This window comes from Papio anubis, unplaced genomic scaffold (assembly GCF_008728515.1).
Source record: "Papio anubis isolate 15944 unplaced genomic scaffold, Panubis1.0 scaffold460, whole genome shotgun sequence".
Taxonomy (NCBI): Eukaryota; Metazoa; Chordata; class Mammalia; order Primates; family Cercopithecidae; genus Papio; species Papio anubis.
The window spans coordinates 3,218-18,193 of NW_022164784.1; the positions used below are offsets into that span (position 1 = coordinate 3,218).

Consider the following 14,976-nt stretch of genomic DNA (forward strand, 5'->3'; position numbering starts at 1 on the left):
AGAGATTGACTACAAGGCTAACTGCCTAAGTTGCTAAGATGCAGCAGAGACTGAGGCCAACATCAACGCCAGCTCTGGGGACAGAGGAGCAGCTGTTATCTAGACAACACTCTTGTATTGATATGATATTGACATGATGCTTGTTGACACAAGATAAATATATTTGAGAGGAAGCAGTGAGGGTGAGAACAAAATCCCTGTAAGAAGGTGGACAAAGAGTGGATCTTCTCTTTGGGCTCTTGTCTGAGCAAACAAAGGTAATCCCTCCTCCCTGATGTGAGAAACCGATCTCAGTCCTTGCCCAGAAAACCAGTAAATGAATGTACAGCGGGAAATACCAGAATGGGAATGCTTGAGAATAACTACAAGGGCAGGTTCCTTTGAGTAGTTTATTTTCGGTTAGGGAGGCGAGTGGTATTAGGGTTAAGATTGTGGTGAATAAATATGTGCTCCATGAGTTAGGAAAGAAATACATGCGTGAATGAATGCATGGTTTGGGATTCTAGCTTTATCAGATTCACTAGGTGACCTGGGGCAAATCAATTAACTGTTCTGGGCCTCCATTTCTTCTCTATAAAATGGAAATAATAAAAATAGCTGCCTAATGGTGAGAATTAAATATGTTATTGCAAGTTAAGCTCTGAGGTGAGAGGCTGGCACTTCATAAAACCTCTCGGTAAGTGAATACTATTGTTGTGATGATTAGTCATTACACTGTGTGTTCATTAGTCACTGATCCAGATGGCTTGGCTTCTCCTTTTAAGATGTTTGTTATTCTCTGTACTTTACAGGTCAGCAAGTCCTGGGCTTGGTGGAGAACCAGAGTGACTGGTACCTTGGAAACCTGTGGAAAAATCACCGCCCATGGCCAGCCCTTGGAAGGGGCTACAACACAGGTAAATTCTCAGGGTGGTATGGGCAGAGTTGCAAAAGGTGATGTGAGGGCCCAGTGCTCCTTTCTCAGGAGAGGAGACTGCAAAAGCTCAGGAGGCCACCTGATTGCTTGAATTCAGCAGTGGATGGTATGTGGGCAGTTGGCATTCCAGTTCCTTCTTGGTGCTGTAGCCACAGGTGGAGTAGCTGTTGGGCCATGGCAGTCTGTGGCATCTCTCACCAGAAAGCCCCTCTCCTGACCTCTAATCCAAATCCTATTGGATATCTTTATCAGTATGACCTGTAGGTTCCCTGGCTCTGTTAATACGGACCAGAGATCATCCTTCAGTAACAACCCCAACTTTTCAGTTTCTTAACACAACGGATATGTATTTTTGCCGATCACATTCCACGTCCACTTGAGGTCTTCAGGGATCTGGGTTCACTGTAGGTATTCAGGATTCATCTCCATGCACACTTCCATGTATGTGGTGGGAAAGTAGCAGAAGTCGTATTATCTCTTTAACGTTTTTTGTTTAGAAGTGATACAATTTCATATTTCATTGGCTAAGCATGTTGTGTGGCCATGCCTCCCTTCATAGAGTGTGGGCAAGGGCAGTCTACCATGTGCCTGGCAGGAGAAAAGGCAGAAATATTTGCTAATCAGCACTTTTGAGGACCACATGTGCCTGGCAGGAGAAAATGTAGAAATAGTTGGTAATCAGCTCTTTTGAGGACTACAGATCTCTAACCATATGTCTAAAATAAAATCCATTATTCTACCTTGTTACTAGCCACAAACTTGCGTCTCCTTTTTAGTTTCTTTCTCTGTTATTGGTGTCCTTCATTCATCCATCAGCCCTTCTTGTTCACCAGCTATCTCTTCAATGCTTACTGTGTACGAAGCCCTATGCTAGCTGTGGCAGACACAGTCCATGACCTCATGGAGTATATAAGCAGTGAAACTAGAGCAGCCTCTTCCTTCTGAGGCTCAATTCCCATCAGTGTCTATCTTTGAAATGCTTCTGGATCCTTCTGCCTCTCTCCTCCATCCTCATTGCCACTGCTGTGGTATCCCATTCTCAAAGGATGCAGACTCCTGATCTTTATCAGACTAGAATGTGGAACTCAGGGAACAGTAGGGTGGGTGAGACCAAGAAGCGCTGGAACTTGGCATCTGAGACCAGCAGATGAGGTGGGTTGGGACAGGTATCTGGCTCTGGGGACAGTACCACCTAAAAGTGATAGGTGAAGCCTGCCCTGGAGGCTGAGGCCAGTCTGTAGTGGGATCAGCCAAAAAGAGATCAAAACTCTGAGAGCTGATGGTCAGACTCCAGAAGAGTCTAATGCAAACACAGGGCCCCAGAGAACAAAGGAGAAGGGATATGAGTCAAGCTTGCAGAGGTGAGAGTTCATAGATGGGGTCAGAATGGGGGTCAAAGCTGGAGGAGAACAAGGAAAGAAAGTCCAGCATCAATGTCCAGAGGTGGCAGGCAGCCAGGGAGACCTCTATTGAAGGCCATCCTGAGAGACGGAGATACTCCTTAGCTAACATCTGTCTGAGTATTAGATATGCTTTGTGCTATGTAATTTTTTTTTCCTGTAATGCTTACCAGGTAACAGAGGTTGCAGTTGAAGAATGCCAACCACCAGCCCTTCACAGGCCCCAGAGCCCCACCCTGGAGTCTTCCCATGCTGTGTTGGGCATTAACCCTTTAGTTGCTGGATGGTGGGGAAGTCTGAGGAGTTCCTGAGAGGGGCCAGGTTGGGGAAAGGCAGCTGAGGGCATCAGAGCAGTGGTTCTCTTAGCAGGTCAGGAGGTATTTCACTTTTTCAATAATGGGTAAGCCAGTGCCTCTATAGATCAGCTGAGTATTAGCCAGTCACCATGTTAGGTGCTTTATGGGTGTCAGTCACCTTTGATCCTCACACTTACCCCATGAGGCAGGTGCCGTGCTTATCTGTATTCTATGCCAGAGGAAACTGAAGGTTGGAGCATTGAAGGCTGCAACGCTGAAAAATTAAGGAGGCTGTGGTGTTAACTACCAACCTGTCTTGCTTGAACTTTAATGGCTTCAAGATTAAACACTTTCCAACAATGGAGATTCCCAGGCTCTGCCCTTCAAGAGTCTGATTGACTGGTTCTGTGCAGGAGACTGGGATTCTGCCCTACAGGAAGCCTCTAGGATGTTTCTGGGGCAGAAATATCCAAGGGCCTGCTCTGATTAAACATGGCACTCCGTTTCCTGTCCCAGCAAGCTCTCCCAGACGCTGTTTCCTCAGAGCCTTGGAGACTGAACCCTCCATGAACCCACAGCAGGCCAGGGACGGGGGCTCCACGTGCTTTCCTCTGGCAAGTGACCGGTCACCCCATGTTGATCTTTTGTGCCTGGATTTTCAGACACGTTCCCTCCAAACTTTCATGGAGGTGGAGACACCCATGTTTCTGGGTGGGAGAAAGGAAGTCTCAGGAAAACCCTGGTGTATACATTTCGTTTCTCTCTTCCAAAATATATAATAGAAAATGTCACATAGAAATATACTGCAGTGCCTCAGGGATGCTGCATCAAGATCATGGTTACCTGTGTAAAACAAAAGCCACTGGTCATCAATCCCGGTTTGCAGGGAAAAGAAGAATGTAGCACACTGGGGAATTTATTACGACCAAAATGGCATGTCTCCTCCTGCCCGTCCCTATTTGCTATAGAATGTAGCATCAGGAGACACAGGAGCACATAAACCACCTCCAGTTCCCCCTTGATATGCCAAGGCAGTGAGTTACTTCCCTTCTCGCTGGTACTGAAAGGGCAGAGCAGAAAGGGGAAAGCCCTGTTGAAGTGATGTGTTCATTTAAATAAGCCAGTGACACTGAGTGATTATGATGAAAGCACTTAGGCAACATCAAAATGCATTGGCTTTCACGATGGGGATGTGTCGCTTTAAAACCAAGGATTGTGCCATACAGTGAATGAGTCATCCAGACATGTACATTCTCATGGAAACTGAGGACACCACTGGAGAGAACCTGCCACCCTAAATCCCAACACATCTGAAGCCTCCAAAAAGGATATCTCCAGCAAGAGCCTCCTGTCGTATGCCTTCAGCTGGATGTTAAGAACCCAGGCAGATCTGGGTTACAGCTGCAGTACATTTCATCTTCGTATGCACTTGGCCAAGTCGCTTCACTCCTTGAACCTCAGTTCTCTCCGTTTTTAAGATAGGACAAGACTAGGCGCGGTGACTCACGCCTGTAATCCCAGCACTTTGGGAGGTCACGAGGTGGGTGGATCACGAGGTCAGGAGTTCAAGACCAGCCTGACCAAGATGGTGAAACCCCATCTCTACTAAAAATACAAAAAGTTAGCTGGGCATGGTGGTGGGTGCCTATAATCCCAGCTACTCGGGAGGCTGAGGTAGAAAATTGCTTGAACCCAGGAGGCAGAGGTTGCAGTGAGCCAAGATCACGCCACTGCATTCTAACTGGGCGACAGACTAAGACTCTGTCTCAAAAAAAAAAACAAAAAACAAAAAACAAAAGACATAACAAACCTAGTATGTGAGGATTAGCAATTAATGTTGGAACTTGTTTAATGAGCCTAGCCTGATTGAGGGTACAAAATAAGTACTTAGTAAATCTTAATCTTTCTCCTCTTGCATTTTTCTGCTACTTGCTCTATCAGGAAATGAGATTTACCCACTGGAAAAAGGAGGTTATGTGACTGACTGGGGTTTGCTAAGGTCTCCTAAGCCCTTCGGTCAGAAAGAACGAGTATTTTACTTTCCCCAGGTGTAATCCAGCTACCTAGCAGCGTTTCCTGTATCTCTTTACTATCTGAAAAGGTTAGCTTTTTGTATCACATTAGGAAAAAAAAGTGACTATTTAGTTCGACTATCAGCTTCCTCGCTGTGTTTTACTTTGAAAATCCCCAGAAAAAGCATACGAGATGTTTGTGTTGGAAGCTCTACCTTCAAGACCTGGCTTTGTTGCTTTTAAATTCTGTGCCTTTTTTAGAAAGCTTCCCCAAGCTCAGGGAGGCTTGGGCTTCTCATCTGCGAGCTGGGGACCTCGGAACCCACTCAGAGGCTCCCTTGTGGTCGTGCAGCCTTGTGTGCCTGGTAAACCAAAGTGCTTTAGGAAGTTGGTTGTGATTCGTATTTATCCTCCTAACCACAGCCCAACTGAATAACTCTTTTCAGGTAATTCAGATTCAACCGCAGACATCAAACACGGCCTCTTCACTACACATTCATTCATTCACTCATTCCACCAGGCATCACACCAGGCACCATAGCGTGCGTGGGCTTTGTTAATTCCTTGAATTATCTTACAAACTAGACTTTTCCTCTTACAAGGGCCAGTCAGGTTCCCCCGTTCTCTTTGTTTGCTTTTCTTTCCCAGTCTGCTTTTACAAAGCCTACATGGCCACAAAAGATTAGAGAAGATCTTTCCACCATCTCCCATTTATCTCCTTCCCTTCTTACTAGAGCTGTTCCCAACTTAATTCCAGAAGCTACTGAGCCACCGCAGCTTCGGATGGATAACCAGGCAGATCCTAGCACAAAGCTCTTGCCCATAACTGTTCAGGTGGAATTACGGGCGCGTCTTTCACAGTCTTGCACGGAGATGGCTCCGTTTCTAGCCACTCTGCCCAGGCATCATCTCCTAGATGCAAAAAGCTGTCATTCACCCAGCATTCCGCTGTGAGCAGGACTTAGAAAACAACAACAACAAAAATACACCTAGGATTTTGACAGGCTCATTGAGATTCAGCTGTCTTCAGTTCCTAAGCTGATGGATGAATATCTTAAAAACAACAGCAAAGAAAAGGGGAAGGAGGGCTAAACATAGCAGAGGATGGGAGAATGAGGTGAGGGAAGGCAGATCTGTAGAAAGAAGATGGCATGTTTGCAGATAGGTTTATTTGCATGGGATCCCAAAGGCAACTCAAGTACAAGGTGCATCCTCCCCAAGTTGAAGGGCGTAAGACTAGCCAGAGAATGTGCTTTTTAAAACAATTTAAAAATAAAATGTATCGTGTTTCATCCAGCCCCCAAATTAGGGCAGAGACAGGCAGAGAGAGACCTGGCTGTTTAGGGAGGGAGGAAGAATTTCTCTAGGAATCCTTCTCTGCAGGACAACAAAATCGGAATGCTTAAGGACTGACCTCTGAGGTTGGAGCAAACCATGGAAGGTGATGGGCAGTTAAGTCAGATACCATGGAAAATTTTGTGGCAGAGATTCAAAAGGAGAAAACATTGGACAGTTTGCCAAAGGACTGTTAAACAAATAGCTTAGTGGGATAAATAGAATACGCAACCTAGGCTCAACTTACTTCCGCCTCTGACATCCAGCATTCTGGGACCCTGGGTAAGTCCCTTCATTTCTCTGCATCTTAATTGTCTCTGCTGTCAGGAACTAAGATCTCTTCATGTTCTGAAAGAATACTGTGATTGGGTGATTTCTGTCTGTAATAATTGCATCCAGAGAAACTACATTTAAATATAATTTATTCATTCATTACATGCTACGGAATACCTATAATACTGGCAAGGATAGGGTTGAAAACTGTGTGTGTTTTTTTTTTTTTTCCAACGGATAATACCAAGAACCTTCCTTCAAAAAGTTTATAGTCTAATAGAGAAGTGTTTGCATATCTGCAAAAAAAGTTAGTATGGCTTGAGCCTCTTCCATGATTGAGATCCAGAATTCATCATGAGCCCTGCACTAGCATCATGACCCCTGGACTAGCGTTTTCTAGACTAATTCCAGAAGTCATTGCAAGGGATGCGAATGTGTGTTTAGAAATTGTGAACAGAGGCCAGGCGCGGTGGCTCACACCTATAATCCCAGCACTTTGGGAGGCCAAGGCAGGCAGATCATAACGTCAGGAGATAAAGACCATCCTGGCTAACATGGTGAAACCCCGTCTCTACTAAAAATACAAAAAAAAAAAAAAAATTAGCTGGGCAAGGTGGCACACGCCTGTAGTCCCAGCCTGAGGCAGGAGAATCGCTTGAACCTGGGAGGAGGAGCTTGCAGTGAGCCGAGATCGCGCCTGCATTCTGTGTCTACCCTTTGGAGATTCATATGTGCATATTGGAGATCTTATAAAGTCTAGAAGTAAAGAAAGCAATTACACCCACTCTTTCAGAAAGAGTGGTTCAGTTGCTTTAAAACTCCACTGTAGACATTGCCAGTTGTTAGTGAATCAATAGTTTCTGATTCTAGATTACCACTGAAGAATGGGATTTTTTAATACTATTTTTAATTGTCTGTTAATAGACTATTATTAATAGAATTTTGACAACTCATATTGACATTTGTTATAAAGGACAAATAGTCTGGAAATGCAGTGATGTGCTGGGTTCCTAGGTCACATCTGCTAGTGAAAGCCTATAGTTAAATTTTTAGAAAATATGGGATCCAATTGTTAAACATAGCCACTATTAAAAATCAAGGCCAGGCACGGTGGCTCACGCCTGTAATCCCAGCACTTTGGGAGGCCAAGGCGGGCAGATCACTTGAGGCCAAGAGATCGAGACCAGCCTGGCCAACGTGGAAAACCCCATCTCTACTAAAAATGCAAAAATTACCCCAGCATGGGGTCACATGCCTGTAGTCCCAGCTACTCAGGAGGCTGAGGCAGGAGAATCGCTTGAACCAGGAAGGCAGAGGTTGCAGTGAGCTGAGATCACATCACTGCACTCCAGCCTGGGCGACACAGCAAGACTCTGTCTCAAAAATAAATAAATAAATAAAAATCGAATGATGTAAACTTACAATGAAATACGTCATTTGAAAGACAAAGGTAACAAATACTCAAAACTCTTAAAACCTGTTACTTCCGAATCACTTTACTCTCTGTGCTTCTAAGGTTGTTTGCATCTGCTGTGTCTGTATGGTGGAAATGCCGTGCAGTGGGGTCCTGCTGCACATCTCTTCATAACCGTTCAGTAGCATCGCATTGGTAGTTTGATATCTTCCCTGGTGGGACTATTATAGCCTGGAAATTGGAAAACACTACCATCAGGGGTCTTCTTTCTTTCTGCAGAGTCAGTTGTTGAACATTTACCAGCATACTGCTGAAATACAATAATAATATATATACATAATGTGTTTTGAGATGGAGTCTCACTCTCATCACCCAGGATAGAGTGCAGTGGCACGATCTAGACTCACTGCAACCTCCACCTCCCAAGTTCAAGCAATTCTTTTGCCTCAGCCTCCCAAGTAGCTGGGACTACAGGCGCATGCCACCATACCTGGCTAATTTTTGTACTTTTAGTAGAGATGGGGTTTCGCCATATTGGCCAGGCTAGTCTCGAACTCCTGACCTCAGGTGATCCACCCGCCTCGGCCTCCCAAAGTGCTGGGATTACAGGTATGAACCACCGCGCCCAGCCAATAATATATATTTTTCACATTCCCTGAAAGTAAGTACTGTTGACAGTTTGCCTTCCACATATGTAATTATCTGCTTCTCTCTATATATGCATATTCTTTTTGAATAGACTAGACTTGTTTACTAAAAAATAAAATATTGGGTATCTTCTACATTAATACAATGGTATGTTTTCTTCTTTCTTATTAAGAACTGCATAGTTTGCCATTTGCTGGAGGTACTGTAATTCATTTATTCCATTTTCTATGAGTTGGTATTTTAGCTATCCCTAGGTTTTCCCCTCAATTATAAACAATACCATACATAAGTCTTCTCATTACCCATGTTTGTTTGCTTAGTCAAGTATTCATACACAATAGCTCCTAAGCTATTGCGGTACTGCTATATTAAATGTTATGGATATTTTAAATTCTGATAGATCAAAATTTAAATTTGCCAAATGTGTCAGTTTACAATCGAGATAAAATTTTAAATTAAACAGATGTGTGCGTGTTTATGTATGCATGTGTCTTGCTTGTTTGTTTTGTGTGTTGGGCATACAGTCTGTGTATTTGCAAAGAATCAGTATTTTGCCAAGGAGCTACTTCATAGGAACCCAACTTGAGCTTTTTCAATTTAGGGAGATGATCTCTGACTAAAAGGTCCAGGCGTCTGAAGCCATGGATCGTTGACCAGTGGCCAAGTGAAACAAAGACGTTTCCTTGCTGTGGCTAACTCTGCCTGGCTCCAACATTCCAACACCTGGTTAAGTGAATTGACCTGGCTTAGTAGCTACACAGGGGTGGCCATTCCTGAAAATGTGTCTGCCCCACTCTGCTAACCCATACAAGGTCAGGGGTTTTCTCTGTCACTCACTCAGGTCTTTAGCATTGCAAGAGCTAACAGGAGTTACGACCCAAGCACCCAGGCACCTGTATGGTTCCGTGTGCAGTAGAAGGGAAAGAAGGAAGGATATGATCCTAACTCCCCTGAATCCTAACTCTTCCTGACATAAGGAAAATAATCTGGCCATCATTCAGCACATGATTTCCTTGAAGACATATTTGTGATGGGAAGAGGCACTTGATTTCTTTCGGGCCTCTCAGGTTCACAGTACTAATTGCTTAGATTTGATTCGTGCTTTCATGTGCACCAGCTCATGTAATTCCCATTCTACAGAGGAAGCCGATGGAGGCTCAGCAAGGTTCGTTGATTTCGCAAGTTAGCAGAACCAGTAAATGTCAGAGCCCAGTGCTTAAGCCTGCCTTCCAATCTCTTCTTGGGCCTTCAGTGTTTGAAAGTGGTTGGTAGAGCAGTATATGAATCCATTCTCACACTGCTATTAAAAAAAAAAATACCGGAGACTGGGTAATTTGTAAAGGAAAGAGGTTTAATTGACTCTCAGTTCCACAGGGCTGGGGAGGCCTCAGGAAACTTACAGTCATGGTGGGAGGTGAAGGGGAAGCAAGGACCTTCTTCACATGGCGGCAGGAGAGAGAAGAGTGAGCATCAAAGGTGGAAGAGCCCCTTATAAAACCATCAGATCTCGTGAGAACTCACTCACTGTCACAAGAACAGCATAGAGGAAACTGTCCCCCGCTCCCATGATTCAGTCACCTCTCACCATATCTCTCCTTAGGCATGTAGGGGTTATGGGGATTACAATTCAAGATGAGATTTGGCTGGGGACACAGCCAAACCATATCAAGCAGTTACTTAGCTCTGGGGATTTTTCTAGCTCCCTCTGCAGTCTATAAGGTTAGAGGGCTATGGACCATCATAACAACATCGTGCTGTCTACTAAATTTACAATAGTACTGGCAATCATGGCTGCGTGTTGGAATCACCTGGGAGATTTGAAATAATCCTGGCATCCAGGGCTTATCTCAAACCACTTAAATTAGAACCTCTAGAGTGAGACTCCTCCTTCAGTAGTTTCTAAAACCAAGCAGGTGACCCCTTTATACTGGACAGGCATGTCCTCGTTTCCTTCCAAAGCCTGCATTATAAAGGCACCATTTGCAATGCAGCCACTCTGAACCTGCTTTCCCTCTTCATTACCTATACCCTATTTTTCTAACCATGACTGAACTCCTAGACTCCATAGCTGCTTGAATTTGTGGACAGGACATTCAACCAAGATTTCTTTTTTTTTTTTTTTTTTTTTTTTTTTTGTGCGGGACTCTGTCGCCCAGGCTAGAGTGCAGTGGTGTGATCTCAGCTTACTGCAACCTCTGCCTCCCAGGTTCAAGCGATTCTCCTACCTCAGCCTCCAGAGTAGCTGGGACTACAGATGTGTGCTACCACACCCGGCTAATTTTTTGTAGTTTTAGTAGAGATGGGGTTTCATTGTATTAGCCAGGATGGTCTCGATCTCTTGACCTTGTGATCCACCCAACTTGGCCTCCCCAAGTGGACTTTTTAGTATTATTATTATTATTAACTGTGTATAATGTCAGACCCCATGTTGGGCTCTGGGGATGCTTCAGTGGAACAAAGGATCCTAGCCTCAGACTGCTGTCAAGGAAGACCTACAGACACAAGCCATTTGGATGCAGAAGTGCCCTGATGGAGAAAGCCCTTAGACAGCAGGGAAAAGGGGACAGGCAGTGATGTACCACCAGTGGCTTATTTAAATCCCTATTGTTGCCTGGATCCTGACCTGTTATCCTACACTTTCCCCTGGGGCTGCCAGTGACATCACATAGAGAAAGAGACCAGCCTCCTCCTCCTTCTGTCTCACTGTAAGCTGTTCCCTGTCATCCACCATTATGCTTCAATAGCCCCTCCTTGTTCCCTTGAGCCCTTGCCTGCCGCCATCTCCTTTACTGCATATTTGACATTTCACCACAGCAGGTCAGACGTATTTGAATCCGAATGGCACAGAGGGTCCCTGAATTGGTCGGCAGAGCCCTGGGGACTGCTCCAAGTGAAGGGAATCTCCATGAAGACAATTATCCAAGAGAAATAGCCCATCTCAGTAGGCATCGTTCTGCTTTGCTTATTGAGCCAACGTTTATGAAGCACAGACTTTGTACCCAGCTCAATGCAAACAGGCTCACCTCTAGCAAGGCTCAAGGGAGGGAACAAAAGAAATAGAAAACACAGCCCTTGTCAACAAACCCAGGATTAAGTTAGAGTGGCCGGGCGAATATAGGGAGGAAACAATGGTTTTCTTTTTTAACCCTTTTCAACGTCTATTTAGTATCTGTTCATTGAATGTTTAATTATTGACAGCAGGAGTTGACCCCCTTGCCCATTTTTGTATGTCCCAAGCTGGGTTTTTACATTTTCAGATAGTTGAGAAAACTTGAAGACAGGTCTATTTTGTGGCACATGAAAATCATATGAAATTCTAATTGCAGTGTCCGCTAATAAAGTTGTATGGGCTCACAGCCACAGCATTCATTTTTATTTTGTCCGTGGCTGTATGAAAGTTGTCAGGATCAAGATGGAATCACTAATATGAGAAAACCCTGATAAATAGGGGAAGGCCACGAAGGCACGATTCTCACACTTACATGCCTGATAACGAAACAGACTCTACAAAAACCACCGCCTTGCACAAAGACCTCACAACCTTACACAAAAACATTTGTGCAAGGACATCTGTGTCTCCAGCCTTGGACCAGCGTCATCCTTATTATTGATCTTTGTAGCCAAAGATAATTACTCAAAATAGTTATGTACTCCTCCTTATTTTTTCCTTTAAAAATGTTTATCTTTGGCTGGGCACGCTGGCTCACACCTGTAATCCCAGCACTTTGGGAGGCCGAGGCAGATGGATCACCTGGTCAGGAGATCGAAATCATCCTGGCCAACATGGCAAAAATCTCTGTTAAAAATACAAAAAAGGCCAGGCGCGGTGGCTCAAGCCTGTAATCCCAGCACATTGGGAGGCCGAGACAGGCGGATCACGAGGTCAGGAGATTGAGACCATCCTGGCGAACATGGTGAAACCCCGTCTCTACTAAAAAGTACAAAAAAACTAGCCGGGCGAGGTGGCGGGTGCCTGTAGTCCCACCTACTCGGGAGGCTGAGGCAGGAGAATGGTGTGAACCCGGAAGGCAGAGCTTGCAGTGAGCTGAGATCCGGCCACTGCACTCCAGCCTGGGCGACAGAGCGAGACTCCGTCTCAAAAAAAAAAGAAAAAAATACAAAAAAAAAAAATTAGCTGGGCGTGGTGGTGAACACCTGTAATACCAGCTACTTAGGAGGCTGAGGCAGGAGAATCTCTTGAACCCAGGAGGCAGAGGTTGCAATGAGCTGAGATCGTGCCACTGCCCTCCAGTCTGGGTGACAGAGAAAGACTCTGTCTCAAAAGAAAAAAAAAAAAAAAAAGTTTATCTTCTTTACCACCCTGAATGCATGCATACTTTACTATGACATGCGTATTCCCATTACAATATTTAATTCCCAAATATATTTTCTTTTATAGAGTGTCTCTCTGCTTGTTATTTAGATTGACAGCTGCTTTGAGGCTACAAAAACAGAAATTAAGTAGTTGTAACAGAGTCCTTTTCGCTTCCAAAGCCAAAGATACATATTTACTGGCCCTTTCAGAAACAATTTGCTGATCAAGGTCCACAGCATAGCAGAAAGAGCGTGGTCTGTGGAGACTAGCAGACTTGGGTTAGGATCTTGCCTGTGCCAGTTAGCTTTCTATGTCTGGTCAATAGGAATAATAACATGTTCTTAACAGGCTGAGATTGAATAAAGCCACTGTAAAGGTAACATAAACCCCAGTGATCTAGAACTAGTATTGAGGCCTAGTAAATATTGATTACCTTCACCCACCTTAATTATATACAAATATAATTTCCTATATAGGCACAAAAAGAAAGATAGAATTACATGAGGCTAGTTCTACTCTCAACTGGAAAGATATGCACAAGAAATAGAAGGAAAGGGAATGAGACTAATACATTCATTGGATACTTTATAAGAGCAGAGTCTTCTCACTCTTATTCAATCCTTTATTCCCCAGCAGCCAGAGTTGTCCTACTGGGCACAGTGGTGCACACCTATAGTTCCCACTACTTGGGAGGCTGAGTCAGGAAAATTGCTTGAGCCCAGGAGTTCAAAACTGTAGTGTGCGATGATCATGCCTGTGAATGGCCACTGCACTCCAGCCTGCTCAACATAGTAAGATCTGGTCTTTAAAAAAGTAATAATAGAGTGGTCCCTGGCATATGGTAAAGGCATAGCGTACAGTATATATTATATGCATTTTCAGCTGGGCTTGGTGGCTCACACCTGTAATCCCAGCACTTTGGGAGGCTGAGGTGAGTGGATCACCTGAGGTCAGGAGTTCAAAACCAAAACCATCCTGGCCAACATGGTGAAACCCCATCTCTGCTAAAAATATAAAAATTAGCTGGGCCTGGTAGCAGGTGCCTATAATCCCAGCTTCTTAGGAGGCTGAGGTAGGAGAATCACCTAAACCTGGGAGGTGGAGGTTGCAGGGGGCCAAGATCCTGCCATTGCACTCCAGCCTGGGTGATGAGGGTGAAACTCCTTCTCAAAAAATAAATAAATGCATTTTCGCATTCAGCCCTCTTAATAATTGATATACTTGTCAAACATTTTACTTGTGGAGTCATCATCAGGATGAGGCTCCAGATTCTGCTCCTCCACACACCATCACACAGCCCTGGGCATGCCAGCTTCTCTGTGCCAGTGTTCACACCTGCAGATGCAGGTCATGGGAAAACGTACTGCGTAGGATCGTCTTGAAGACTGAATGAGATTTAAAGTGTGCCAGATACCCCTGCAACCCAAAAGAGGGAAAGGCAGACAAACAGTGGGGGTGTGTGCGTTCAAGTCAAAACATGGATGTTTCATCACACAGGCTTCTTTGAACTCCGTCTTGGTGTGGTAGTAAGCAGGAAATCCTGCAGGGTCTCAAGATGCAAATCTGGCAAGGATCATTGTTTAAGGAACAGCTTCACGGGCCGGGTCTCAAGGGATGGGACTGCACAGACTGTTGAACAGAACAGGAAAGGGAAGACTTGCAGGTGGAGGGCGTACGCCAGGCTGTGGAACGGGTGTGGCCAGGCAAGTCTCCGTACACAGAGCGGGAAGAGCTGTGGTCAGGGAGGAAGCCTTAGGATTGGACTTGAGAAGATTGCAGTCACTACTCACTTGCTTTATGTCTGGAGATCTGATAAGAATGTATCATCAGATTCCCTTATAATGAATCCCATACCTGTTTCTACCAAACACATATTCAGCCTAGTTTCACAGTGTATTTCTGGTTTCCAAGTTCTTTGGATTGACTCTGTACTAGTGATTGGATAAGATTGAGGAAATGTATGTGTTAAGGGAAATGGCAGTGCATTCCCATTGCAATTGTTAGTCTTTCCGAAGATTCCTGACTCTGATTTTTAATGGACTTCATTTAATCAGTTAACGTAACCACAGATTAGTAAACGGGGACTATCGATCTTCACAGAGAGCAAGGAAGGAATTTACACATAGTAAGGGCCCAGTGTTGTACTGAAATCACCGACTTTTCATTCAGCATTGACTCTGCACCAGGCCCTGTGCTAAGTGCTTCTCGTACTTGCTCTCACTTAATGCCCACTACATCGTTTATAAGGAACGTTATACCATTTATTCAAAATGTCACTGTTAGTCGGCAGCAAAGTCAAGATTGGAACATGGACCATTCTGTACTGAAAGCAGAAGGCTCCTGCCCTGTAGTGCTTTAAGTATGTGG

At 44.5% G+C, this 14,976-nt stretch overlaps 1 protein-coding gene across 1 annotated transcript in view; it reads left to right on the forward strand.

The window, feature by feature from the left end:
- Nucleotides 1–764: 764 nt before the first annotated feature.
- Nucleotides 765–14,976, forward strand: part of LOC116273199 (LARGE xylosyl- and glucuronyltransferase 1-like) — a gene marked incomplete at its 5' end in the record, with an annotated part of 41,842 nt that continues 27,630 nt past the window's right edge. Inside the window, one exon of the mRNA XM_031662174.1 lies at nt 765–896. Coding sequence (XP_031518034.1) covers nt 765–896 — 132 coding nt within the window. The remainder of the gene's footprint in view (nt 897–14,976) is intronic.